This window comes from Neovison vison, chromosome 11, assembly GCF_020171115.1.
Source record: "Neovison vison isolate M4711 chromosome 11, ASM_NN_V1, whole genome shotgun sequence".
NCBI lineage: Eukaryota > Metazoa > Chordata > Mammalia > Carnivora > Mustelidae > Neogale > Neogale vison.
The window spans coordinates 174,253,970-174,280,767 of NC_058101.1; the positions used below are offsets into that span (position 1 = coordinate 174,253,970).

Consider the following 26,798-nt stretch of genomic DNA (forward strand, 5'->3'; position numbering starts at 1 on the left):
CAGAGATCATGACCTAAGCTGAAGGCAGATGCCTAACAGACTGAGCCACCCAGGATCCCCTGGAACCGGCTAATTATGCTAACCCAAAGAAGTGTTTTTCTTTAAGAAGGAATTCACTAAATACAGTTAGCTGTTGCGTTGAAGTTCTTCACGGAGTGAACAAGAGTAAGGAAGACAAGACATTCGGAGAGCTGAGCTAACTGGAGATCAGAGGGAAACCGACCAGCCTCTCCTGCCCTGTGTTGTGTGGGGAAATAAAGAGATTTAGAGTCAACCACTGGGAAAACAGTGGCTTACACACTGCTGGTCGGGTTTCTCCAGGACCGCTCAGAGCTCTCCCATGCTCGCTTGCTTTGAGAATCTCTGAGGATAGAGTTTATGTCTCCCGCCCCTCCTCACCCAGTGCACCCTTCATGATGGGGTGGGTGACAGTGCACAGGGCTGGTGGTCCTGGGAGCACACTTTGGGAAGCGTGGTATCAGGCTACATTGAGAGGGTAGTGTTCAGATTTTCATTTTAGGAGAGACCCTGATAATTGGAGCACAGATACAGGCAGGAAATCACCAAGGAGAGGGCTCTGGAATGGCGTCGGGGGAAACCCTGAAGGAACATGGAGCAGAAAAGAATGAAGAGTCTGGAAGAAAGTCCGTGACTGTCACCAGGGTGCCACTGGCAAGAGTGGAGAGTCACCCCGTGACCCCATGGTGCTTGCAAGGTCATTACCAGATGAAAATGGGGTAGAAGTCAGAGGAAGGCAGATTCCAATTGAATGTGAGGAAGGACTTACCATCAAGTAGAATCCGTCAGAGAGGACAGTGTCTGATCAGAGGCCTGTCCTTCTAAGGAAGGACAGTGGCGTGGACCAGGACTAGGACTTAGATGTCCTTGGAAAGGAGAGTCTTGAATGATGTGATTGTAAGATGAACCACACAGAGAAGAAATGGGGTTTGGTGCCGTATTCACTTGCTGAGGTTGACTACCTTATGTTATCTAATTTCTTTCTTTCTCCTCCTGGGTCTGTGGGGCCTCGATAATTTGCATGGTTGGTTTAATAGCTCTCTGTGGAAATGAGAAAATCATTCAATCAGGGGAAATGGACTTGGGATGAACAAAGGAGCTTTTTCCGGTGTGGATATTTTAGGAACGCCTACCCCATCTAGTTCATACAACAGTTCAAAATCTTGGGGCTTTCTGATCAGCTGGCGTCTAATGATCAAGGCAATGAAATACTTGAAATTTTATAAGCCGAGTAGGATAGAATTCTTTCAGTCTAATTTGGGACCCAGATTTGCATTTTGTTTACTTAGATTTACACAGGTGATTAGAGAGACCTAAACTTCATATGTGTTAGACGAAATAGAAATTAATCTATGCGGTGTACTATATTTTGATTCAAATAAAAGGCTTATTGTTTGACTCACCGGGAGTCCCAGACCACCTGAGATGGTTCTCGTAGGTGTTAGGAAATCCCTGGTGGTTGGGGGGGCGGGTGTGGGGAGCCTACAGGCTACAGAACTGACTCATTCCTTCTGATACCCCCACTAGAAACATGATCTCATTTGGTGGAGGTGGAGACTGGGGAACGGAAGGTTAGGCAACTGGCTTGCAGTCACTCACTGGCTCCTGGCAAACAGTTAAGGAGAGATGCAGGGAGGAAGCCTGAGGGGTAGCTAGCAGCTTTTCTCTCCCAGTTTGAAACCCACCCAAGAAACGCAGATGACTTCCCTACAACACAGCCAATCCCTCTGGCCCTACCCTCTTGGCTTTGAGACTTTGCATGTTTGATTTAACAGCTGACTATGGAAATAGTCCCCCTTCCATCGGGTGGTCTCATGGCACAGGTACACAGTCCCAGAATTTGGGCGCGCGGTGGGGCGGGGGGGGGGGTGCGACTTAGTATAGGGCATGAGAAAGAGGGTGTGACAGGCAGGTCTCCATCGTGAACGGCTCCTCCACCCTTAGCAGGCAGACACATGAATGGCCCAGTCTCTCTAAACCCAGCACTCTGCAAGTAGTGATGGGACCCCTGTTCTGTACCTAGCCATTTCAGATCCCGTGATTGAAATCCCGGGTTTACCAGCTGCGTTCCCAGCTTGGCTAGGAGTTGCTTTGACTGCTCTGCCCTTGGCCTTAATTTAGATGGGGTCAGCTACCATGCCCCAGGCAGCTGCTGCAAGCGAGGGAGTTGCAAACAGCCATGCAGCCCTCAGCTCCCCCAGCACATGGTCTCACCTCCCTAACACTGCGCTCTGACATAAGACCCGAAGCTGACCTCTGCCCCCAGCCCCTCTTGGCCTTGGAGACATTCTGCCCTCCCCTCCCCTTACCCTCACCACTCTCCTTGCCCCATGGGTTCTTGCAGTCTTGCTTCCTGTCCCAGTAAGGACAGGGAGAAGAGCCCCCTCACCTCCCCCACCAGAGCAGACTCAAGGGGTGAGGTTGTGGAACATGCTGGACTTCTGCTATGACCTGTGACCTTGAGCTAGTCATTTTGTCGTCCTTTAGGGCCTAGAGATGAGGGGTTGTTCTCAGGCCTGGACATCTCTGCCTCTCCAGCTGTAATCAGAGCACGCAGCCCTGAGTGCAGGTTTTTTGTTTTTTTTTTTTTAAGATTTTATTGATTTATTCGACAGAGAGAGATCACAAGTAGGCAGAGAGGCAGGCAGAGAGAGAGACGAGGAAGCAGACCCCCTGCTGAGCACAGAGCCCGATGCGGGACTCGATCCCAGGACCCTGAGATCATGACCTGAGCCGAAGGCAGCGGCCCAACCCACTGAGCCACCCAGGTGCCCCCTGAGTGCAGGTTTTGAATTCGCCTTTCCTGGGTTTGGGAATGACGGCGTGCTTCTTCTTTTGCAGAAGACAGCAGCGGTGTGTGAGGGGGACATCAAAAGAGGGCAGAGAGGTAGGAAGTGTGGTGAGCTCAGAACTTGAGCACCCAGGGCTTGGCGGCTCCTGGGAAGGTGGGTCCCTCGGTGTCCTCCAGGCCTATGACGCCTGGGATGCGGCCCCCAAGCAGAAGACGCCTGGCCCAGCCGCTGTCTGGGGATGGCTCCATGCGGTACCCGCCTGAAAGGTGTCTCTTGAATTGCACAACGTGGGGCCTCTTCAAACAGGGAAGAGCCACGAGGAGGGGAGCCAGCTGAGGGTCTGCACATGGTCCAACATGGGCTGACTGGCTGGGAAAACTGCAGAGGACAGGGAGGCTGGGGGAGGGTCGAGGAGATTTCGGGGTGAGGGGCAAGGCCACACAGGAACCCACTCCCCATCACTGAGAGAACCTCTGAGTTTCACCTCCTCCCTCAAGTCTTCCAAATAGAGGCCCCAGTTCCAGCAGAAAGCGGTGGATTTTTTCCCAAAAAGGGAGACTTCTACAGACAGAAGCAGAGGGCAGAGACATTTCTCCGTAGCATTTCTGGTTAGGGATTTCACCAGTTTCCTAGTGGGGCTCAACTCCAAGTTAAATGCTGGTCTTTTTTTTTTTTTTTTTTTTAATGTTGCATGTTATCTCCCCATCCCCCACCTCTGGCTTGAAGTCGTCTGTCCGGTGATCGGTACCACCCATGTTGACAGAAAAAGACAGCCCTCTGCCCTCCTCCCTGCCTCTCCCCTTCCCGGTCCCGCAGCCCCAGAGTCTAATGCCCTTGGACCCGCTGTTTGTCTCCATGTTTGAGGCTGTGCACACGCACAGACACACACACACACACACACACACACACATTCCCTCAAAGTGGCCTGGGCGCCACTTTTTTTTTAAAAAGCCACTCAGGCCTTGGGCTCCAGGAAAACCATCAACCTGTGGGCCCAACAAGCGTCGACCCACTTGGGTGGTAAGAATCTAGTGATGACAGAAGTCTGCTCCACTCCCTTCTCCCTGGGGGGCGGGGAATGTAGGAGGATGTCTAACCCTCCCCTACTCCCCAGGAGAGAAGAATCAGCTGAACACTATAATAATGAGTCACTCAGGTTAACTCAACACACTCCTACAGGCATTTGAAAAATGTTAATGCTATTTATGAATTCCGTCAGCATCCGAGAGGAAATAATTGGAAGTTACTGGTTGAAAATCGAGAGGAGGTGAACTTGGGCCTCCTCTCCGGTGTGATTAGCCAGCTGCATTCCGGGGCAGCCCCGGGGAGGCGCCCGGGGTCCGTTTCAGCTGTCTGTGACTTCCGCTTCCCTCATTGGCCTCGGGATAGGGTAGGCCCTTAGCAAATGCTAAATAATAATTAGAGTAAGTGGCCTGGACAAAGCTGTTGTACACACCCAGCTGCCATTAGAGAGCGGGGACCTTCCCTGGTGTACTCTCCTCCGTTTCCCAGACAGAACTGACGTCTGGTTTATTTATGACGTCCTCGGAGTTCCCGGGCTTTCTGTCCTTCCTGTCCTTCCACAGTCTCGGTGTCCGTGAGAGCTGAAAGCTCGTAAGAGCAGGATTGGGTCCAGATTGTAGAGTTCAAATCCTGACTCTACCACATACGTGCTGTGTGACCCCGGGCAAGTTTGTTAACCTCCCTGTGCCTCTGTTTTCCTCTCGTAAAATAAGGGCCATGAGAGCATGCACCTTCTGAAGTTGCTGTGAGGATTAAATGAGTAAGCACTACTCATGTATTTAGGGTATTTTTTTGCATTTCCATTCATAAGAGTAAATGGAATGTAACATTTCCTTTTTAACAATATCCCTATCAGGTTTTGTGTTTTTTTTTAAGATTTTATTTCTTTATTTGACAGACAGAGATCACAAGTAGGCAGAGAGGCAGACAGAGAGAGAGAGAGGAGGAAGCAGGCTCCCTGCTAAGCAGAGAGCCCGATGCGGGGCTCAATGCGGGGCTCAATGCGGGGCTCAATGTGGGGCTCGATCCCAGGACCTTGAGATCATGACCGGAGCTGAAGGCGGGGGCTTTAACCCACTGAGCCACCCAGGCTCCCCGCCACCCCTGCCGCAATCAGGTTTTGATGTCAAAATTATGCTGGCCTTATAGAACAAGCTAGGAAGTCTACACTCATTTTATATTTTCTGGAAGTTTGTGTAAGGTTGGAGTTATTTTTCCTTAGTGTATAAATCCCTCACTAATAAAGCTATCTGGGCTTATAGTTTTCTTACTGGAAAGGTTTAATTATGGGTTGATTTTTTATTAAAGTCTCAGTAAGGGAACCTGGGTGGTACAGTCAGTTGAGCATCTGCCTTCAGCTCAGGTCGTGATCCCCGGATCCTGGGAATGAGCCCCACAATTGGGCTCCCTGATTGGCAGAGAGCCTGCTTCTTTCTCTCCTCCCCAGTTGTGCTTCTCTTTGTTGTCATCTCTGTCTCTGTCAATTAAAAAAAAAAGTCTCAGTAAGTTGAAATTTTTTTCAAGGAATTCTTTAATTATTTTTGAATTTTCAAATTTATAGACATTAACTGTTCATAATGGTTTTGTTATCTTCATTTCAAAAGGATCTGTAGTGATGTCCCTTACTTCATTCCTGATGTAGGTCCTTGTGCCTTTTCTCTTTTCTCTTGATCCATCTTCCCAGGGACTTATCAGGTTTTTTTAGTTATTTTAAAGAAGGAGTACTGGGTGGCTCAGTCAGTTGAGTTTCCATTTCTTTCGATTTTGGCTCCGGTCACAATCTGAGTCATGACATCCAGCCCTGGGTCAGGCTTCATGCTCAGCAGGGAGTCTGCTTAAGATTCTCTCCCTCTCCTTCTCCCTTTATTTCTCCCCTTCCCCCTCTGACCATGTGTGTGCATGCTCTCTCTCTCTCTTTAAATAAATAATAAATATTTTTAAAAATAAAGAAAAACCTTTGACTTAAAAAAAAAACAATAAATGAGTTAGCACTTACAGGATGCTTAGAACAGCACCTGCCCCATAGTAAGCACCCCCGAATGTTACCTGTTATTGTATCTTTCTTTGGTTTCCTCACCGGAGAGTGCTTCTACCTTCTTGTCCCATGGGCATCCAAAGATGCAGAGAATCTGTGGGTGTAGAGCAGGGCACTCCAGATCCAGTGACAGGCGTGTCTCAGGGGTGGCAGAGGGGTGGGGTAGAGCACTAGAATGTTCTTTGACCATGTCAAGCATACTGCTCACAGCCTGTGCCTTTCTAGATACCACACACTCCGTCTCTGCCTGAGTTGGGGCCTCTGCTCCAGCACCACCTCCTCACAGAGGCCTCCTGTGCCTACCCCTGCATCCCACCTCACTCTCTTCCCTTTCCCGTGTGATTGTTTTTTCTCACTTCCCTATAGGATCAGTATCTTGTTGCCCCAGCCATCCACTTCCCCTCTCTCCCATTAGAATGCAAGCTCTTTGAGGGCAGGAGTCTGTTCAGTGCTGGGTCCTGAAGAGTGTCTGGCACCTACCAAGCATACAGATATATACTTTTTTTAAGTAAGCTCTGTGCCCAACGTGGGGCTTGAACTCATGACCCCGAGATCAAGAGTCACGTTCTCCACCACCAGAGCCAGTCAGGTGCCCAGGTACAGATATTTTTTGAACGGATGAATGAATCCAAAACCCATCATCTCGTTTTCCTGTTTGCATAAAACCTTCGTGAGGATTTTATGCAACCTCACAACAGGAGACATTTAAAACGTTAAAAGCTGTACTCTTATTTGGAATGAATTATTCTTTTACATAATATTCACACAGTTCCCTAGAGTAGACATATTTCTTTTGTTGCCATACATATATAGGTGTATTTACAAGTGTTTGTTTCTGGATCCGTGTGTTCCTTCTTCTGTAACCAGACACCTGGAGCATGGGGGCAGGGGGTGCAAATTGAAACTGATCTCCATGACTTCCTAAAAGCTGGCAGTCAGTCCTTGAGGTTTGGTTCAAATCTCACTGTTCGGTAAAAGATTTCCCTGAGAGCTGTCACCCCCTTGGACCTCAGCCTCTCCTTTGAACTACTGGCACATCTTATGGGAACCTCTCATTTGGTTTTATCCGGGCCACGGGGCATCTCTTACTGAAACTTTCACCCTTTTATTGTCCTATTTATTTTCCATACAACAGTATCTTTCTGTCTGCTGGTTTGCAATCTTCCCAAGGGTGATACCCTTGGAATCTGCTGATTTATGTCTTCCATCTGGTTCTTGGACTGCACATGGCAATTCAACAGTTCATATCTGAATGGAAGCATAAATGAATGAGAAGCAGACCTATGAGCACCACCAAGCCTTATGTCAACCATTTATCTTTGTTACCCTCACCTTAAAAGCATCTGAGGGACCAAAGGTCAATATGGATATTGGCAATGATTTTCCTTTGGAAATGTTGCTGGGTCTCTTTGTATCTTATTTCAGAAATCCTGGAAATGTTTCTCTCTCTCTCTCTCTCTCTGGAGGCAAGAACCAGCTCAGTCATTATAGAAATGATAATGGATTTTTTAGAGATACTTGGTTCACTGCCCATTTCTCTTGTTCTTTCTCCAATACTCAACATACCTTATTTAGGAGTTCAAGGTCAGGAGTGCTGAGAAAGGTCATTGTGAAAAACAAGCTTGTAGAAGTACTTGTCCAGGTTGATTTTAGAGTACAAGGAAGATATTCATAAAATCACAAAATTTTAGCTATGGAAAGCACACCAATACTTCTAGAACACTTTACTTCTTTAAAAAGATGTGAATCCAGGGTTTAAAAAAAGGGGCTGTCTATATATGCTTCATCATTGTACAGATTAGAAAGGTCCAAATGAGTAACACACTTTGGGATTCACCCATTGTAGGTGGGGATTTTTGCAGATGAGCGGGACAGAGAGAAATGTGGATGTGGCTGATGATTTAGGACTCATTTCCTCACTTTTTATTTAAATAATTATAAAAGTGGTGGTATAAATACTATATGAAATGATATCATAAAGAGAAGCCAGGCAGAATTCACAAGGGGATTAAATGGAAAGATAATGGTCTCTATTCAATGATTAAGAATAATATAATGAGCCCCATGTGATTAGTGTATGTAGCACCTGCTCTTGTGGCTTTATGGATAAAGAGAAAACCCGCCTGTGAAGTAGAAGGCAGATACCAAGGTGTTCTTCAGTGGTAACCGCCAAGACGCTGTCAAGAGGAGATTAAGAGGATCTTGAAGGAAAGAGCCTGTTCTCCTGTTGTCAGGTTGTGAGAAATGGCAAGATTCAGGAGATGGTAGGAAGGCCAGGTACCGGTTTAATTGGGTTTAATTGCTCTGAAATGGTTTGGCTCCGGGAAGAGAAAAGAAACCCCCTCAGTCAGCATTTGGCCAGCTGGGTCTGCTCTGATGGTCAGGGCCCCAGTGAAAGGGAAAGAAGACGGTTCCACAGCACAGAGTCCCTGAGGACCCCACTACCTCATTATCCCTCCCAGGGTTGAGGACCCAGGGCCAGCTGTGGAAGCTTAGCACCTGCTTCCTGGGGCTGCTTGCACCTGGCTCCGAAGGGGATATTACTGAAGTTACTGTGATAATTCTAGAGAACTCAGTTGGACTGGGGTTCAAATCCACCTTATTGTCTCAAGACTCTCCATTTCCCCAACCCTTTGGGAAGAGGTGATCATGGCTTGGTGCCCTCTCATTAAACCCTTGAGGGCCTAGGGTCATGTAAACATTTCTACATCGAACCTACCTCTGATTGGGGCTGGGGTCTCTCTGACGAGCAGGAATCCAAAATTAATAGAGACCCTGAGTTGTATTCAAATTTCCAAGACCAAGCCATTCTTCCTGGAGAACACTGAGCTTCTCTTTTCTCATCTACCCCCCCCCACAATACCTTAGCTCATATAATCAAGCAAAACCCAGAGCTGCTCTCTTCCCTCTGCTTTATGTGCTGCCCAGAGCACCATCGTGCTCTTTGGTGACTTTGGGCAAATGACTTCATGTTTTGGGGCCACAGCTGGTCTATGAGATGCGAACACTAATGGCAGCTACTTTCAAGGGTGATTGTGAGGATCAAATGTGTTGACATCTAAAACGCTTAGGACAACGCCTCGCTCTTAAATCTTACCTCCCATATTGTCAGCATCTTTCCCCTTCCTGCTCTTGGATCTGTACCTCATTGGCACCAGAGTGAACTATTATGGGCCAGAGGGGAGCAGAATGGGTCACAGGGTGTGATCTTCCCAGGCCTCCTAGTGGGTGTCTCAATACTACCTCCCCCAAGCTGGGAAAACCTTGCTCCAGAAGCTGGATGACCTTCAGGGGGCACGGACCCCTCTGGAATTCTCTTGGCAGGTCAGGCTGGCTGTGGGCCACCCATTCCGGCTCTCTTCAGGGAGAATTATTCAAATTATGGAGAGGGCCTGAGCAGATCTCCTGGTCAGTCACGTAGGGCCGTCTGAAGGAAGACGTGAACATCCTTTGGAAAGGGAGCCATGGGGTTCACTGCCAAGAGTCAAGCCCATATGGCAGTTAGGGGGAAAAAAAAGGTTGTGCATGTTATCAAGTGCAGGTGTGAAATGAGGTTGGTTTTGTAGCTTCTCCCTGTACAGCAGGCTGCAGAGGTTTCTGTAAGATGTGGAAGCACTGGGCAGAGTGGAGTGAACCGGGCCATTCTGGAAGTGTGTCTTGTATGCGTTTTCCAAAATGTGTGTAATTTCCACCCTGAGTCTTGACTTCCCTTACTCGGCAGCCAGGCAGTATGTTCTGAACCTAGCCAGGGCCTCACGTGGTGGCAAGAATGGATCATGGCGACGGGACGTGGGCCAGCACTCCTCATGAGGGGGGACGCCTTATCGCACCCCGTGACATGTCACCATCCTCCCCCCCTCAGCAGACAGATGCGACCATCAAGGAGCCGCCAGCCTCATTGCTTCAGGAGTGAGGAAGCAACTGGCTTTGTCGGGGCTGGGCTGGCAGTTTCACGCTAACGGAGACTGGTAAGGAGGAGAAGGCTGGAGGTGTGCCCTGGGGTGCGCACCTTTCCTACCTCACAGCCGGGGCTCGCCCCCAACCTGGGAAATGACAGGGGTTCCCAGGCTATTTCTACAGGGGCCATCACAGCGTGTGGGGAAATGAACCATTTGGCCAACCGGCATAGAACGGCTGATTTTTTCTTTTCCCCCATGGATGTGACTCATTTTAAAATCGGAATTGAATGAATTTCTTTGGATTCCAGTTCACTCCCATTTCCCGAGCCTCTGGCGTGCAGTCTGTATCATGCTAGCACTCACGTGTGTTGTTGTTTTGACCCGCCTGGCTGAGACATGTAGTTCATGCAGCTTCTGTGCGCCGCGTGGAGATGCGGGATGAACGAATATGACAAGTTCCCTCCTCTCCTACTTACTTCCCTGCCTGGCTAGACCTGGCTGGTTCCAGAACCGCCGGGCAGGCAAAAGCTTTTGCTTATTCTCAAGGCATTGAGTTCTTTAGGAATTCCAGTTCTATTTCTTATCCAAAACCAGAAATGGATACTGTAGTTGAAATTTGTTATTGTACATAAAACATTCTGCTCTCTACATCTGGTTATTGGATGTGAAACGGTGACGTTCGGATGCCTCTTTGCTTCTCACTGTTGGGAAAATAATCCTGTCCCCTGCAGACTTGCCACTGGGGTCCTCCTCCCTCCTTTCTCTCCAGCCCAGGGGCAGGATTTCTGGGGTGCTGGGCATGGAGACCACTGGGGAGGTCAGGCTTTGTTGACCCCTCCCATTGGCAAACTCTTGGCTGTGAGCTCAGCCATGCTCATGTTCCAGAGCACATGATTTGAAAATCAGAGAAGGGGATGACAAGAATATTCAAAAGCACATTGATTTTTCACACCAGGAGTGGGGATATGCCAAAAAAAAAAAAAAATCTCAATACTGAAAATAGATGCAGAGCATAAAACACTTTCCCAAATCAAGGGCTTGTGAGGGGTCAAATTCCACCGACGTCGAGTCAGAGTGGGCTTACAAGAAAAAGATCCCTTTGGAAGGAGAGTCATTATCTGGTCCCAGGAGTAAGGGGAAACCTTGGGGGTATGTGGAGAGAAAGTCCTGGATTCAGCCGTGCTGTCCCCGTCTCCTCCGCAGCAATCCCGGGTTTAGTGCTGGACTTCTCTGGATTCCGTGTAGCACCTTTCTCATGGGTTTAAAAATAGACTCTGGGCCTGCCAACCCTCTTAAAAGGAACATGATAGAGATCAGTGCCAGCACTGTGGGACCTGATACCAGGCTCCGATCACCTCCCTAAATAGAGCCCACACTCGAGATCCCTTGTCGGCCAGGCGGGCGCCCGGAGCTACCCAGCTGGCCACTCGCTGCTCGCCACGCAAAATCAAATAGCAAAACAACCAGCAAGACAAGACAAATAGCAAGACAAGACCGTCTTGTCTCCTTTCCCCTTTCTTCTCTCGCCATCGAAGAGCTTAAGGAATTACAAGGTCTGAAGGGAGTCAGAGTGGATTTCTTAGTCCATTCGGCATCATAGCTAAAGCATATGTTCTGCCAAATGGCTTCCTGATTCATTATTGGGCAGGGGAGTGGGAGCTAGCAAGGGAGGGCACAACCGTGTCTCTGCGAGGAATGACATCTTCACAGCACCCAGCAGCCGTGCTCTTGATGGTTTACAAACTCCCCAGGGTGGCTGATGGCTGGCCCCATGGGCGATAAAGGAGCCTGCCTTTCCCAGTAAAGGGTGGGGTTCCTGGTACCCTCCCTTATCTGTGCCCAGGGGCCCTGGGAGCCGGGGCGACTCCCTGTGTGCGCGAGGGCCCGGCCAGATAGAAGAATGCCAGAGGGCAAAGCTGTATTTGTCAGAAGGCCGTGGGGAGCAGAGGCAGGGATGCTGCCAAGGGAACTGTCAGACGCAGGGTTCGGGAGCGGGGCTTGAGCTGGACCCACGACTGGAAACTTCTCTTCATGGCAGAGGAACTGGACACGGAAATGGCGCACGATGAGTCCAAGGGGCTCTAGTCGCTGTAGCAGAGTGCTGGGGGGACTCTGGGGGTCCTGTTCTCAGCCACGGATGTTGGACCTTGGGGAAGCTGTCCCTAGGCCCTAATTTTCTGCAACGGACAGGACATCAGCAATCCCCTACACCTCTGGGGTGGGAAGGATTCATCTTTGACAAAAGCTTGAGTTGAGAAAAAGGAAGGGAGAGAAGGAGGGAGAAAGGGGGTCAACTGTCATTTTACTGAATACGTGCTTTATGCCCCATAGTGGCGCTGGGCATTTTTATGTGATTTTCATAATACCTGGAGAAGAGAGTCCCCTTATTTTCATTTTACTGAGGAAGAAGACAACACTGAGAAGAGTTATTTCCTTTATCGAAGGCGAGACAGCTCAGCCACAGCGGGTGGGCCTACTGACTTCGAGTGTGTTAAGGCCACCCAGGAAAGCAAACAGTGCTGTTGTCGTCAAATTAGTTCTGTGTCTGAGTTGATGGCAGAGGATTAAACCAGAGGCGCAGGAGGGGATGTGTGTCCCTCAGTGAATGGCAGGGGAGGAGCCTTGTTGCCCAGGGCCTGAGGTGCCAGGAGGCCCTTCTCTGGAATCCTGGGTTGGCCCCAAATTCATCAGCTCTCATGTTCCTTTAGAGAGGAGGCAGCTTGGGTTCAGGCTGGCTGCTTGCCTGAAGCTGCGTGTTCCTGTTCCCCCAACACATTCTGGGGAGGCACCATCATCTGGAAATCCCATGTACCTGAGAGTCTTGGCTCCAGGCCAAGACGTTTTCTCCCTGTTTCTGGAAGAACTAGATTCATGGAAGCATTCACAGCAGGGGGCCCCGAACACTGTTCTGGGCCCCCACTGCCTGCCCCCGGGAGGTTTCCGTGTCACACAGTGAATAGCCCCGGAGCTGGAAGTGGCCCAGGGACGGGCTCCCCAGCTGGAGCCTCTAGCCCCTCATTAGACAAGCCCCAGGCTTGTCTGCCCAGGGACCTGCAGAGACCGTGGATAAAATATTTAGCAAGATTAGAAAAGCCCTATAGACACCATGAACCCGCAGGCTGGAACAAGTGGTCCCGTGTCCGTCCTCAGAAACCCCAGTTTTTTTTCTCTAGCCCATCAATTCCTTTCTGTCGCTTACTTGGGTTTCAGCAACGCGACCTGGCAGACCTCGTGGGCACACTGAATTCCTGCAGTAAAAAGTGCAGCCCTCAGGTCTGGAAAGGAAAGGAAACGGGCAAGGAGCAGGATGGTTGTGCATTGTCTCGGGTGTGGTTGTCATGGGGGTGGAGGAGGGACAGTCAGTTCGCGGGGAAAATAATAATCCCTTATCCTTTGGAATGCCTAGAGCCCAGAGACACCTCGGTAAGTCTTGTAGTTTTTTCTGTGCTGCTATAGGCCTTATGGAATGGTGAGCTGTCTGTCTCTGCTCTCCTGAAGGATCCCAGGAAAGACTCAGCCCTTTCTGAATAATGAGTTCCATTAAGTCACATCCCCGACAGCTGGAAAGTTCTTTCTGTCTAAATGTCTAATGGAAATCTTCTCTACATCAGTTGAACCCCATGACTTCCCATTTGCTTATGACGGTGGGTCTCCACAGTCAGTCGGCAGCATATATGGGACACCGCTGCCCAGCACTGTGCTTCTCCCCTGGGGGAGCAGGTGGGGGAGGGAAGGGCAGGGTTCAGGAATACAGAACATTTGAACTAAACCGCTTCTGCCTGGGAGAAGTTTACAGCGGCATTATGGTGATCAGGCTACCATACCTGGAAAAGGCACCATATAATTAGGCCCTTCCTGGTGCTCTGGGCTCTTGGTGTGCTAGGGGACTTTGCATCCAAAGGGCCATATCCTTCAGCCTTCTCTTCTTTAGTGCCAATCACTTCAGCTCCTATAACCTCGGGTCTTACTAAGCAACACATATGAAGCTGTTTCCTTTCTTCTCCTCTTGGGCCTTGCCTCTTTGCATATTTAAGTTGGAAAGCCTCAATCCTAATGAGGTCATGGCTAATGTCAAGGATTCTTGGCAGTCCTGAATACTCAGGTCCTCTGATCATACCTCATCATCTTTCCCATCTGTGAGAGTACTGTCCTGGTTGTGGTCAGCTTCTGGTCCCCTGTAACTATGTCGTGACATCCTTTTTCTTTGTGACTGTGTATAACCCATAGCGTTGTACGGTACAAAGGACACTGGGCTTAAAGAGTTATAAGATCTGGGTACCAAAATTAGACTGGGAATGTTTTCATATTTAACTACGACTATTTCACTTTATTTGCAAGGTCTTAATTTATCACATCTTTAAAAACAGATATTCTGGGGACGCCTGGGTGGCCGAGTCATTAAGCAGCTGCCTTCCGCTCAGGTCATGATCCCAGGGTGCTGCGATGGAGCCCCGCATAGGGCTCTCTACTTGGCAGGAAGTCTGCTTCTCCCTCTCCCACTCCCTCTGCCTCTGTTCCCTCTCTCACTATGTCTCTCTATGTCAAATAAATAAAATATTTTTTTTAAAAACATATTCTGTATATAAAGAATGCTTAAAATTCAACAATAAGAAAACAAACAGCCCGATTCAAAAACAGGCAAAAGGTTTGAACAGATATATCATCAGAGAAGATATGTGGATGGTGAGTAATCCCCTGAAAAGATGTTTAACACCATTCGTTATTAGAGAAAGGCCAGTGAAAGCCAGAGTGAAATACTACGGCCCATCTGTTAGAATGTCTACACTAGGGCTGGCCGTCCAAGTATTGGCGGCCATGTGGACCAGCGGGCAGGAGGGAAGAGGAAGAAGGGTGGAGGAGGGAGTGGAGGATGCAAGAGGAAGCTTTTGGAGGTGATTCTGGAGGTTCGTTATCTGGATTGTACTGTTGGCTTTATGGGGGTGTACATAACATTTTAAATATGCTGTTCATGGTATATTAGTTAAACCTCAATAGATTGGTTAAAAAAAAAGAGTCGATCTTTTATTGCACGAGTCCCTTCTACCAGTGTTTTTGAAAGTGTCGTGCGTATTATTCATCTTCCATTTGAGTAGGGCGTTTTCTCTTGCTCTCTCTAAATATTAATGTTGGAACAGTGCTTTAGAATCCCTTGAGCTATTCCACTGGGCTATGATCAGGGCTGTTCCAGTAACCATAATTTATTAATTGAAGCACTCTCCGTAGAGGATTTTAGCAAATCTGAGTGGCAGTTTTAAGAGGTGCGGGGCAAAACCCCTATAGGGATGTGTGCTTTAACAACATTTGCATGGGGAGAGAGGGGCTAGGGTACTTCCCCCACCCAGACATCTTGCCCTTTGGTATAGCAGGACAGGTGCTCCCCAGTCCCCTTGCAGAGGTGGCCTGGCCTGAATTTCATCCTGTAATGATGTTGAAGTTCTCGGACCCAGAATGTTCCGATGCTGCAGTCTTCAAATACCAGTGTTTTCACCCCTGTGGGGGAGAGTCAGTTGTGTTATATACTTCAGATCACTCTTCTTTGACAATATACTGACCTCTTCTCTTGATTTTTATTTATCCCACTTATTTGGGACTTTGCCTTAATTGTTGAACGACTTTGAAGAGCACTTCGCTTTGGAAAACACCCAGAGTTGTTTCTAACCTTCAGGAGCATGCCCCACAATATCTATTCCTGGCCCCAAGTACACTTCTGTTAGGAATCTTGCTAGTGCTGTTAGTGGAAGGGCTCTGGGTCCCCTGGACCCTCCATTTACTAGTGGTGACCATGGTCCTGACCCTTTATCTCCCTGGGCTCCGTTTTTTGGTCCCTACAACCATAATAGCATCGTCTACCTTTTGGGGTGACTGTGAGGCTTAATTGAGCTAAGACAATGTGTCTGTCACCTAACGGGTGCTCAGTGCATTAATTCCTCACCAAGGCACACAGCTCTACCATACCCACGTGTCAGGGCAGGAGGGGTGGAAAAAGAGCATTTGGGATTGTATCTTCCGATGCTCTTTGAGCGAAGGGGAAGCCAGGCTTCCGATATAAAACATCCATGGTCTGAACAAGCAATTTCGCCAGGGGCCTAGTTACCTGGCATTGTTTTTGCTGATCACTTGTCATCACCTGTTCTTAACAATCTGGGGTCACCCCAAGGCTTGACCACCTCGCCCACGCACCCCCCCCCACAACATGTTTTTGACATCTGTCCCTGAAATGACCTCAGGTGAGGATGGTCCCGGAACAGAAAACTGGGAGCTTCCAGCCTCCCCCGGGTGATGTTTCATTAACCCCCTCAGACTGGAGGGATGAGGGAGATGGTAGTAACAGATCTGGGTCCTGCCTCTCAGCTTCATTTTGCATCGCGGCTCTCTGGCAGAATCTGGAATAGGCTGATTAGCTGGTATCTCAGGACACGGTGTAAGAGTTCAAAACATGCAAATTGGTTATAGGGCATAAATAGACTTTGCTGAGCTCACCCTGGCCGTCTTTGCAGGCTCCGGGGCCCGTTCACTAGGGCAGTCGGGGTGGCGGGAGGCAGGGCGGGAGCGCCCTGCAGCTTGGAGCTCCTCACCTCCATTGGACGTGTGTGCCTCCCTTCTGCAGCGGCAGGACGCTCGCTCCCCGCCCGGCCGGCGGCACCTGCAGCTGGGGCCGCACCCCCACCCGCACCCTCCACGCACCCCCTCCGCTGGGCTTGGCAGCAGGTGCCTTCTCTCCGGAGATCGCTTCGCATTAACTTTCCCATCTGACATAATAATGGAGAGAAAATGAAGAGATCCCATTAGCGGCTCGCTAGCTGGCTGGAGGGCGGGCGAGCGAGGGCAGGGTCCGGGCGCCGGAGCCCGCGCCCGCGCCGGAGCCCGAGCCCGAGCCGGGCGGAGGGAGCCTGTATTTTTAGCCAGATGCCGCGTAACTTGCTGGCGCTCCCCGCGCCGCCGAGCAGATAACGGGGGAGGGGGAGCAGGGAGCCGGGCTCGGATTTCAGCGCGGGCGCCGGACGATGGCAGCGAGACAGGGCAGGTCCGGTCCAGACCCTGCGGTGAGTGGACGGCCTGCTCGCGGCCGCTCGGGCGGGGAGCTCGGCGCGCGCTGGGCCGCCGCGGTGCGGGGTCCGGGCCGCGGCGCCCCTGGCCTCGGGCTGCGGGTCCCGCCGGGCTCGGCGGGCGCCAACTTTCCGGGCGGGTGCGGGGACGCGCGCCGGCGGCCCTTCTGCTGCCTCACGCCGGCCGGGCGCCGAGGCTTCTAGCAGGATCCAGAGGAAAATTCCTTTGGCCTGGAGACTGCTGCCGCCGCGAAGGGGCCGGTGGCGGGAGGCGGCCCGACCTGTGCCCGCCCGGGTGAGGCGGGAGCACGCGGGAGCGCAAGGGGAGGAGACCCGGGCGCGCGGGGCCCACGCCGAGGCCGCGTCCCCTCGCCCCAGAGGACAGTCCCGCGGAGCGGTTTTGCTGCTGGGGACCCACCCGCGCCAGCACCCGCGGGGATGCCGCTGCCCTGGCCTTGGCCTTGGCGGGAGAGGGGGCGCCTTGCCCACCTCACATCTGACCCCTCAACCTTAAAAAACCGTAGTGTTCCGAGGTCCTGGAGGTAGCGGGAAATGAATGGGGATGAGAAGAAGACAGACCTGCTGTGTGTTGGGGAGCAGGTGCCTTCCCGACACCCTGTCATCCTCCCGGCCCCCCAGCTAGCCGTGTGTCGTTTCCGTTTTGGCCACGGGGCAACTGAGGTTTGGGAACGTGTAGGAGGCACAGCATCAAGTGGCAGGGCGGGATCACCCCAGATCTTCCCAGCATCGGGGTCCACTCGGACTCCTCACCCATCCCTGCATCACCCAGCCTCCAAGGGCAGAGGCAGGAAGTGCACGGGCTTGGCAGTTGTTTTGGGAGGTGATAAGGGAACCCGAGACTCCTGCTTGCCCATTTGATGACACCTTAACGACACCTTTAATATGTTCCATTCTACCTTGGCCAAAGGTAGTCTGGCCGGGGCTCCTGGAGAGAGTTCAGAAGCTTTCCCCACACAACTGTCTGGAAACAAAAATGGAAAACTTAACAAAAACACACGCTGTGGCACAGGGGCCACTTGTGTTTCTCCATAGTCGGTGGGATAAAGGCATAGGCCACACAGAAGGGCACACCGGCTGGCGCTAGCTGTTCTTCTTGTGAGGCCTGACTGGGGCTCTAGGAATAGCCAGGTGCTGCATATAAAGGAGCGGTCAGACGTGGAGTTCAACCCGCAAACACAAGCAGACAGCTCCCAGTCTAGAACTGCCGTCTGCCTTTTTCAGCTGGATACGTGGTGGATGGGGTTGTCCTCCCACCCCCACCTCAAAGGATCTGGAAATCTCTTCCTGGGAGTCCTGACAATGGCCTTGTTAAAGAAACTGCATTTTGCTCAAACAAGACCCCTAGGGAAAGAGATAGTCTCTTGTTTCTATTATCTTATCGCTGTTTACTGATACTAGCTCAGTTTCCATTCACCTTTTTAGACCTGACTTTTGCACTAAAAGACCTTGAGAAAGTAATTCATGATTGGTCCTGAGCAAACTTGGACCGACTCAGGCCCCAGAGAAGGTACAAAGAGGCCCTGGGAGTCTCTTCCTCAGCCTGAAACTTAACTGTGCTTGGCCTCTTCGGTTTGTGGAGGCTTCCGTGCTCATGTGTTCAGACACGCTGACATTTCATAGTGTGCTTCCGGCCTCTCCCTCCCAGGACACTGGCCCCCCTGGGCTACTTATCTATTGCTATATTCGTATGACCCCACTCAGGAAGTGCAAGTTTAATAATAGTCTGGGTGTCTCAGGTAACCAAGGGTTCACCTCCGTTTTCCAAGCAGTCCTGATGGGAACTCGAGGCCCTTCCTTTCCCTTCCGTTACTTCCTCCTAAAGTGAGGGCCAAAGTGGGCATGACCTCTGAGCACAGGTGGAAGGCTTCCTCCAGCCAGAGCTGAACTGGAGAGGGGCATTATGAGCCCTAAAAGTGATTGGCCCATGGGGCAGCATAGCACAGGGCTGTAGAGAAAGACCCTGGAGTTAGGCTGCTTGGATTCAAATCCTGGCCAAGCCCTATGTTGGCTGTGTGACTTTGGATAAGTTACTTAACTTCTCTGTGACTCACACACCTCATCTATGCAGAATAGACAATAAGTGCACCCGTGTCCTGGGATTATTGGGAGGGGCAAATGAATTATTTATGTAAAGTGTCTCAAACATAGTAAGGGATTTAGAAAGACAGACTTGGGGCACCTGGGTGGCATCGGCCTTCAACTCAGGTCATGATCCCAGGGTCCTGGGATCAAGCCCTGCCTCAGGCTCCCTCTGGAGGGAGTCTGCTTCTCCCTCTCCCTCTGTCCCTACATTCCACTCGTGCTCTCTCTCAAATAAATAAATACAACATTAAAAAAAAAAAAGGCAAACCTATTTTGCTATGAAAGGAAGTTCGGGGACATCACGTGGATTAGCCAGCAGGGAAGTGGGCCAAGGACGCGACAAAACGTGTATACACCTTCCTGCCCTCGCCGCAGGCGTGAGCAATTTTCTTACAGGTAAAATTAGATTAACATGAAGCTCAAGATGAGGAAGGGGCAAAGACACGAGCGGGCAGCCTTGGTGGGGTGCTCAGAGGGGCGGGCAGCTCCTTGGTGTGATACAGGGTTCGGGGCCCTTGTGGACTGATTTTCTGGAACACAGTGAACAGCCTCCTTCAGGCCCTCTATCTAGTTTCCTCGAACAGAGAGGTCTCTCTGAGGCTGCCCCACATCCCAGGGACAGGTGGGACTTGGGGAGGGCCACGAATCCTGCTCCAGTTTATCAGAGCCCAGAGAGAGTCTGGTTAGCGTTTTGTCACTGTTGCCATTGTTATTTCTCTGGTTAGTGTCTACTCGGGTAAACATTCTAAATGGTATATGTTGGACTCATTTGACTCTCTTTCTGCCCTATTGGATTACACAGACCGTTCTTGGATGCACCAGGAAATTGCACCTGGGACAGGTCATTGACTTGGAGGTAATTGAATTAGATAGATGGGCAGCATGGTCTTGGAAGAACAAGGCGGTGAGAATGGGTCTCATATTCCAAGCAGGGTCATTTGCTGTATGGCTTAAATGTTCCCTAGCTCCAAGAGGTGCTCGCTGAAAGCTGGCAGAATGAATCAATGAGTGCGTGTGTGCATGAATGACCCCTTTATAACTCTGTCACTTTGTTTTTCAAATCATAAGGGCAGAGACCTATGTTCTGATTTTTTATTCTATTTCTTTTCGCCCTAGCAGAATCCTGGACTTGAAATAGGAGCTCAGCAAATATATTGTACAATTAAACTGAGTGATACACAGTGGGAGTGACACCATTATCTATAATTCACCTGTAAGATACCCTGAGGATCCTGGGACTACTCTATGCCAGAGAAGGCCAAACAGGAAATGAAAAGGCCTCAGCAATTGAACTTCACCTCTAACTATATAGGTGACTTTAGCCAGTCACTTTATTCTTACCACTGGTTTTACTATCCCCAGAAGGAAGGACTGGGAGGGGATGGTCCCATTCTCGAGGCCTGTCTCGGGCTTACCATAGCCCTCAGAGTTAGAGCTGGGACTTGCCGGGAACCCTTTCCCTGCCATGGATTGACTCTCGATTGGCAAAGACATGTGGCTCCTCCCAGCTCCCACAGTTTGTTGGGGCTGCCCCAGGTTTAAAATTGCTGTGGATGCATCTCGGGGTCAAGGGCAGTGAAGTGGCTTGCACCAGGGAACCTTGGGCTGAATCCCAGAGTGCTAACTGCAGAACCCGAGCAAGTTATTAACCTTTCCAGACCTCAGCTTTATCACCTCTAAAATGGGGATGATGACTGTATCTCCCTCCCCGGTTGTGATAAGGACAGACAGGTACCCTGTTGGAAAGACATGTGCCCGATGACTGATAATGACAATTGTAATTCCATTCTTATAGTGCACAAACCAATGCTTTTTCACTTTCCACAACCTACTCCCGACTAGGCTTTTCCTGCCCTCTGTTTAGTTGCTTGTCTGTCTTTCATAAATATTGTGCCTCACTTCCTGGAGTCGGGTCCCCCGGAAGGCCACACTGCCGCTGTGTCACATTGCGCTGTTTTTACCTGCCATGCTCAGCTTTCCATCCTGAATGCTCTTATGTGCTGCAGAAGGTAGCTTGGGTAGGTGGGATAGGTTTCTCAAACACTCTCATTCTTGGGGAAAATTTTAGTTATTTTTCCCAACAGTTCAATCCAGACAGACTTTCTGATTCAGCCGGTACAAACAGACATTTCTCTGAGCCACTACACCTTGAGTCTGATTTCTCTGGGAATCTAGCTCACGGGGAACCAACAGAGCGATCCTCGTTTCTGGGATAGCTCCCCACTGCAGAGGCCTAGCCGAGAACCTAAGGGGACATCAGGGGCCTTGTGTTTTCGGCCAAGGGGGATTGTAGCTTAGCAGACATTTCAGGTTCTGAGGGATTTCCAAAGAGGTGGAAGATTTGGTCCTTGCCCCAAGAAGTAAACAGTTTGTCTGCGGAGACAAAGATGTATTTAAAATACATTTTTTAAAATTTAAAAAAAAAATCAAGCTCCTGTTTCTAGATTTTAAAATGGTTCATATTGAGTATCCAAGGACAGCTTCAGGGTCCCAGGAATAATCTGGGTGTGGGGCAGGAGGCAGACATCCTGGGAGGAGGGAGGAAGGGGCTTTCCTGCCCCCTGTTTTGGAGGCAGTGAGATCCAAGTGTGTGTATGGTGTTTTTGGTTTTTGGTTTTAAAGATTTATTTATTTTAGAGAGGGGGAAGGGGCAGAAGGAGAGAGAGAGAGAGAGAGAGTCTTTTTTTGTTTTTATTTTTTGAGATTTTATTTATTTGATGGGGGGGGTTGGAGAGAGCACAAGCAGGGGGAGCAGCAGGCTGTGGGAGAGGGAGAAGCAGGATCTACTGAGCAAGGAGCGTGGTGCAAGACTGGAAACCTGGGATGAAGGCAGATGTTTAACCGACTGAGCCACCTAGGTGCCCTAAGGGAGAGAGAGCCTTAAGCAGACTCCACACTGAGTGCAGAGCCCCGCTGGGGCTCTATATCAAGACCCTGAGATCGCGACCTGAGCCAAAACCAAGAGTCGGACACAAAGCCGACTGTGCCATCCAGGCACCCCCTGCAGGTGCCCTCTCCCCAAGTATGTGTATGTTGTGAACAGGTGGATGCAGAGCTTGGGTTTGAACTTACAGAATGGGGTGGGGTATTGGGGGAGGGCATGTGGGGCCTGGAATATGAGAGGGTTGGCAGGAAATCAGGACTGTCGGGAGATCAGCGAGGTAGGGGTGGAGTGGGGTTGGCTGGGAGGCCAAGGAAGGAAGCAGATCTTCTAGCGGCGTCCTGGAGGCTGGAGGTGGCAAGAGGGAAGGGACAGGACAGCCCTCCAGGGTGAAGGTAGTGTCTGCGTGGCTGGAAAGTCTTTTCTGCTGTGGATTGACTGTTTGATTGGCAAAGACACCTAGCTCTGCTCCGGGGAGGGGATCAAGGTTTAATTGCGGACTTTTGTTTGACACCGTGTTCAGGATGCTGGCAGAAAACAGAAATTTATTCTCTGGAGGCCAGAGGTCCAAAATCCAGGTGACACAGGCCCGTGCTCCTTGTGGAGGCTTTCGGGGGGTGTGGGGTGGGAATCTGCTCTTTGCCTCTTCTAGCTTCTGCTGGTTGCTGGCTTCCTTGGCTTGCAGCTGTGCCACGCTGATGTCTGCCTCGGTCTTTCCATCAGGTTTTCTTGTGAGTGTGTGTCCCTTCTCTTGGATCTTTCATAAGGATACTTGTCAGTGGGTTTAGGGCCAGCCTAGGTAATCTACATGGGTCTTGTCTCAAGACCTATAACTTAGTTACATCTGTACAGGCTCTTTTTCCAAATGCCAGGTTCCAGGCATTCAGGCATGGACATATCTGTTGGGGCCACCATTCTGCCCACCATGGCATGGTCTCTGAGGAGGAAGCGTGAAGGAGGGAGACAGAGTACCTATTCGAGGAGAGGGAACCATGAGGGGTGGGTGGGTCTCCTGAGGGACTGGTGGCACACGCTTCATGCATGACACGTCAGGTGACAGCCCTTGCCCATCTGGACACACACCCCGTGCTGAGCACAGAGCTCAGCACTTGTGCTGATAGGACAGTTGCAGTAGCCTGTATTACTCGGTGGCAGGGTCTCGGTGGCCATGGTGTTGGTGGCCGAGCAGCAGCCGTGGAAAGGGTTTGTTTTAGTCTCCTTCACGAGCGCTTGCGAGGGTCATCTGCCAGCTGAAGCTCACGTTAAGTTGGCAGCAGAGCAAGGAGGTCAAGTTCATAGATTTCAGAGGTCAAGTTCATGAGTCCAGGGTAGGTTTCGTGCCTGCCGCGGGACTCTGCATGAGTGGCATCAGCTCTCTGCCCCTTGGCTTCTCATCTGTGAAAGGGGAGGGGCAGAACTCCTTCTCGGAGTTTTCAGACAATGAGTATTAAATGTGTATCTCAGGGATATGTGAACAGATAGTCAACGTGAGGGGCTGGTAATGGTTCTTAGTGCTCAGTAAGTGCTAGGTGCTGTGTACTTAAAAAAACCACCCCACAAAAGAGTGGCCAGTGATGCCCACATCTGCGACTCCCTGGGGTCAGGGGCTCTGTGCTCTAGGCTCCTCCATAAGAACAAGGAGCCCTTGGGGACATCGAAGCAGCAGGATGCCAGGCAGTACTGAATGTTCATGGTTGGACCAGGGTCCTTCTCAAAGGCTGGTCCATCATAGGCTTGAGCCAAGAGTGTTTACTTATAAAGATACCAAGAAGGGAGGATGGGCTCGAAGCAGCCTCCTATGACAGACCTGAAAGCCGTCTACTCAGGGACTCTAGGCCCATCCTACGCCTGGGCACCACAGTGGGTACCGGGTGTGGGGGGAGGCACTGGGGAGCCGTAATAGGAGGGTGTAGTGGCTGTCACCAAGACTTAGGCCCTTTTTCGCAGCCCTGGGCCTGAATGGGGTCTTGAAGTCCTCCCCCCAGAGCACGCTCACAGCCTCCCATTTCTCCTCACAGGCCGACGCTGCTACCAGCTTTCTGAGGGCGGCAAGATCAGGTAACTTGGACAAAGCTTTGGATCACCTGCGGAATGGCGTAGACATTAACACCTGTAACCAGGTACGTGGGGTGGGGACAGGCACATGGTCTCTGAAGAGAGGCTCTTGCCCGGTACCATTTCCTGACAGCTTTAATCTGCCTCTATTAACCTTTTCCCAGTGGCCTCAAAAATCCCCAAGGGTTCCTGCCTGCTGAAGGCCCTAACCTTGGTGTTCACATCCCAGACACGGTCCGGGGCCCCATGGAGAAGGACTGATGCCCGAACTGTGTGGGCCGGGCCTGGGCTCCATCTCCTGCTGCCTCTTCCCTCAGAAGTGGCCTTGGTTCCCGCTGTGGTCTTGGAACATGTGGCCTTTGAAGGAGGGCAGGAGAGAGGGCCTTTGAAGGATGTTGTATCGGTAGTGACATTAAATCTCCTTTGTCTACTAGCAGCCTTGTGGGTTCTCTCTGTGCTGAGAAGGAAGTCGTGATGGAGCCTCCCTTCCTCTGTCAGGTGTTGATGAAAGCGAGGCCGGCTCAGGCTGAGAGCCGCCGTGGCTTGAACAGCTTCTCTGGAAGTTCCCGGGGCTAAGCTGTGTGTTTGGTGACTGGTGGGGGCAGTAAGAAAATTCATGTGTTCAGAACGGAGCAGAGGGCAAAGAGTCAGGTTTGGGGCCAGAGGTCTAGGAATTGACTGAACAGAGAGGAAATTATCATCGAGAGAGAACAGGGGTATAGCTTGAGCTTGTGTGTTGGATGACCTTGGTTTGCTTGGTTTGGCCAGCCAATTCAATTAATGGGGCACCTGTCCTAAATCAGTTTCTAATGAGAATACTTTTTTTTTTTAACCATTTTAATCAGCAAATTATTTGTAATTGTGGTGAAATACATGTAACATGGAATTTACCATCTTAAGCCATTTTTGAGTGTCCAGTTCAATGGGATAAAGTACTTTCATGTTGTGGTATGACAAGGACCACCGTCCCTCTCCAGAACACTGTTCCTCTTGCAGAGCTGAAACTGCATCTGTTAGGTGGTAACTCCCCATCCCTGCCCCCCAAACCCCTGACCGCCACAACTTGCCGTTCTGTCTCTATGACTCCGACTGCTCTAGGTCCCTCCTCAAGGTGGAATCACACAGTATTTGTCCTTTTCATGTAGTGTAGTGTCTTCAAGGCTCGTTGTGTTGTAGTACACTAGATTGCTTTTAAAGCTAGCAGGGGCAAGTTCCCAGAAGGCCATGTGTCCCTGTCCCCCTGCCTTCTCACCACCTGCCCTCTCCCTCTCCCTCTCCCTGCCCCCCGCCCCCCTGCTTAAAATGCAACATTCCACTTGTTCTTTCTCTCAGGGCAAGACCCCATTTGGATTCAGTCGGTCCTCTGTGGTATAAATTCACAGCTCAAAGATGAGGGAGGTTGGAGCGGGTGGTGTGGTAGGAAATCCAAAGTAGGTGTGATAGGAAGCCCATGGCAGTGAACTTCAGAGGGGGACAGGCATGTGCCCTGGCTTTGAGTCTGTGGATGGGGTAGAGGCAGGAAGCCCTCCTCCCTTCCCCCACCCCTCCGGGACACCAAGTGTACCGACACATGGTGAGGGCATCTGTAGTGATGCTCACCAAACACACAGAGCCCAGGCGTGGCCTCTGGAAAACAGATCGAAACTGCAAACCCATTTCCTTCAAGGGAAGAGGATGGAGGAGAAAAATATGGAGCAAGGAGCAAGTCCTGGGGTCGGAGTGGCTCAAAAGAGGGGCCTCCTGCTTCAGCAACTGTGGTTGTGTCTTCCCAGCCTCCCACAGACAGGGGGATGGCTCTCTCTGCCCACCTGGAAAGTTCCGAGGCTTCCGCAGCAGAAAGGCAGAGGAGGGCTTCTCTGCAGTGTAGCTCTGTCCGAGGAGCGCCGAACCTTCAAGAGGCCTTCCAAGGGTTACGATGCTCTCAGAGGAATCCATTTAGCAGAAATGGGGACAACCGGACGCTCATAAGCCTTGGGCCAGGGCTTATTTTCGGTGTGAGATTGGAAGATTTTGATGACACTGGGAAAGTGGCTTTGTCCTGATTGGTCTCCTGTTGGTGAGGCCCTGGGTGTCACTGGCTCGTCCCCCTCCCGTCTCTCTTGGGGGCTCTCTGGGGTTCATCTTGGGCTCAGGGAGCAGCAGGCCCCGAAGCCTTTTTGCACTTCATGACACTATTTCCGACGGGCTCCAGGCGAGCCTCGCGAGCACCAAAGGGAAGCTCCAGTCCCAGATGGGTATCTGCTGTCCTGGCTCAGCCCTGGCCTCCTTTCCAAGAGGACATGGCTGCAAGCAAGGATGCGAATGTCAAGGGGGCGGAAAGGGAAGGATTTGGGGTCCTGCAAAACCCCTCGGGGCTGGCTTATCCCTAGGGCCCCCTGCCCTGACTCCCTGGACCTTGGGCTGTGTGGGTCTCCTGCTCGTGGCTGCCGCAGGTAAAGGAGGAGCAGACAGCAGTCCCGGGGAGGAGCCTGTGCTGCTCCCATCATGCCAGCCCGAGGGTGGTTGGCCTTGTGCTCTGGAGGGAAGAGTGGAGCAGGGACGGGGGAGGAAGGGGCAACAGCAGCCGAACTGACACCCCCGTTAAACACATCAGTGCAGCCCTGGGGACAGTGCTGGGGCTTTCCAGTGTTCGCAGGGCTGGCGACACGAGGGGACGAGAGCTTCCTTCTTCTCGGAACATGCATTCATTGTTAGGAGATGCTAAAACAGGCTCCTGTCCTGGGGCCCCGGCTTGAATCTTTTGAACTGGTGGACGGTGATAGCAGGAATGCAGCAAACGCTAATCCTTACATAAGTAACACACTTTCAGATAGTATGTTTTGTGGAAAGGATAAGTGCTGTTTGCCATAATAGGAAGTAATTACGCTAAGCAGTGTGAGAAGAGGAACTCTTGGCTTATGTAAGAGACATCTGAGTATTCAGGGCAGTCTCCTTAATGCATGGATT

General features: G+C 50.9%; 1 protein-coding gene across 5 annotated transcripts in view; it reads left to right on the forward strand.

Moving 5' to 3' along the window:
- ANK1 (ankyrin 1) overlaps nt 1-26,798 on the forward strand; it is a 209,178-nt gene that overhangs the window by 93,957 nt on the left and 88,423 nt on the right. For 4 of the 5 annotated variants that reach the window (XM_044225313.1, XM_044225314.1, XM_044225315.1 and 1 more), the window contains exon 2: nt 23,816-23,917. In XM_044225313.1, coding sequence (XP_044081248.1) covers nt 23,816-23,917 — 102 coding nt within the window. Of the gene's footprint in view, nt 1-16,734; nt 16,811-23,815; nt 23,918-26,798 lie in introns of those variants that run through there. The other variant, XM_044225316.1, reaches the window with a different exon arrangement.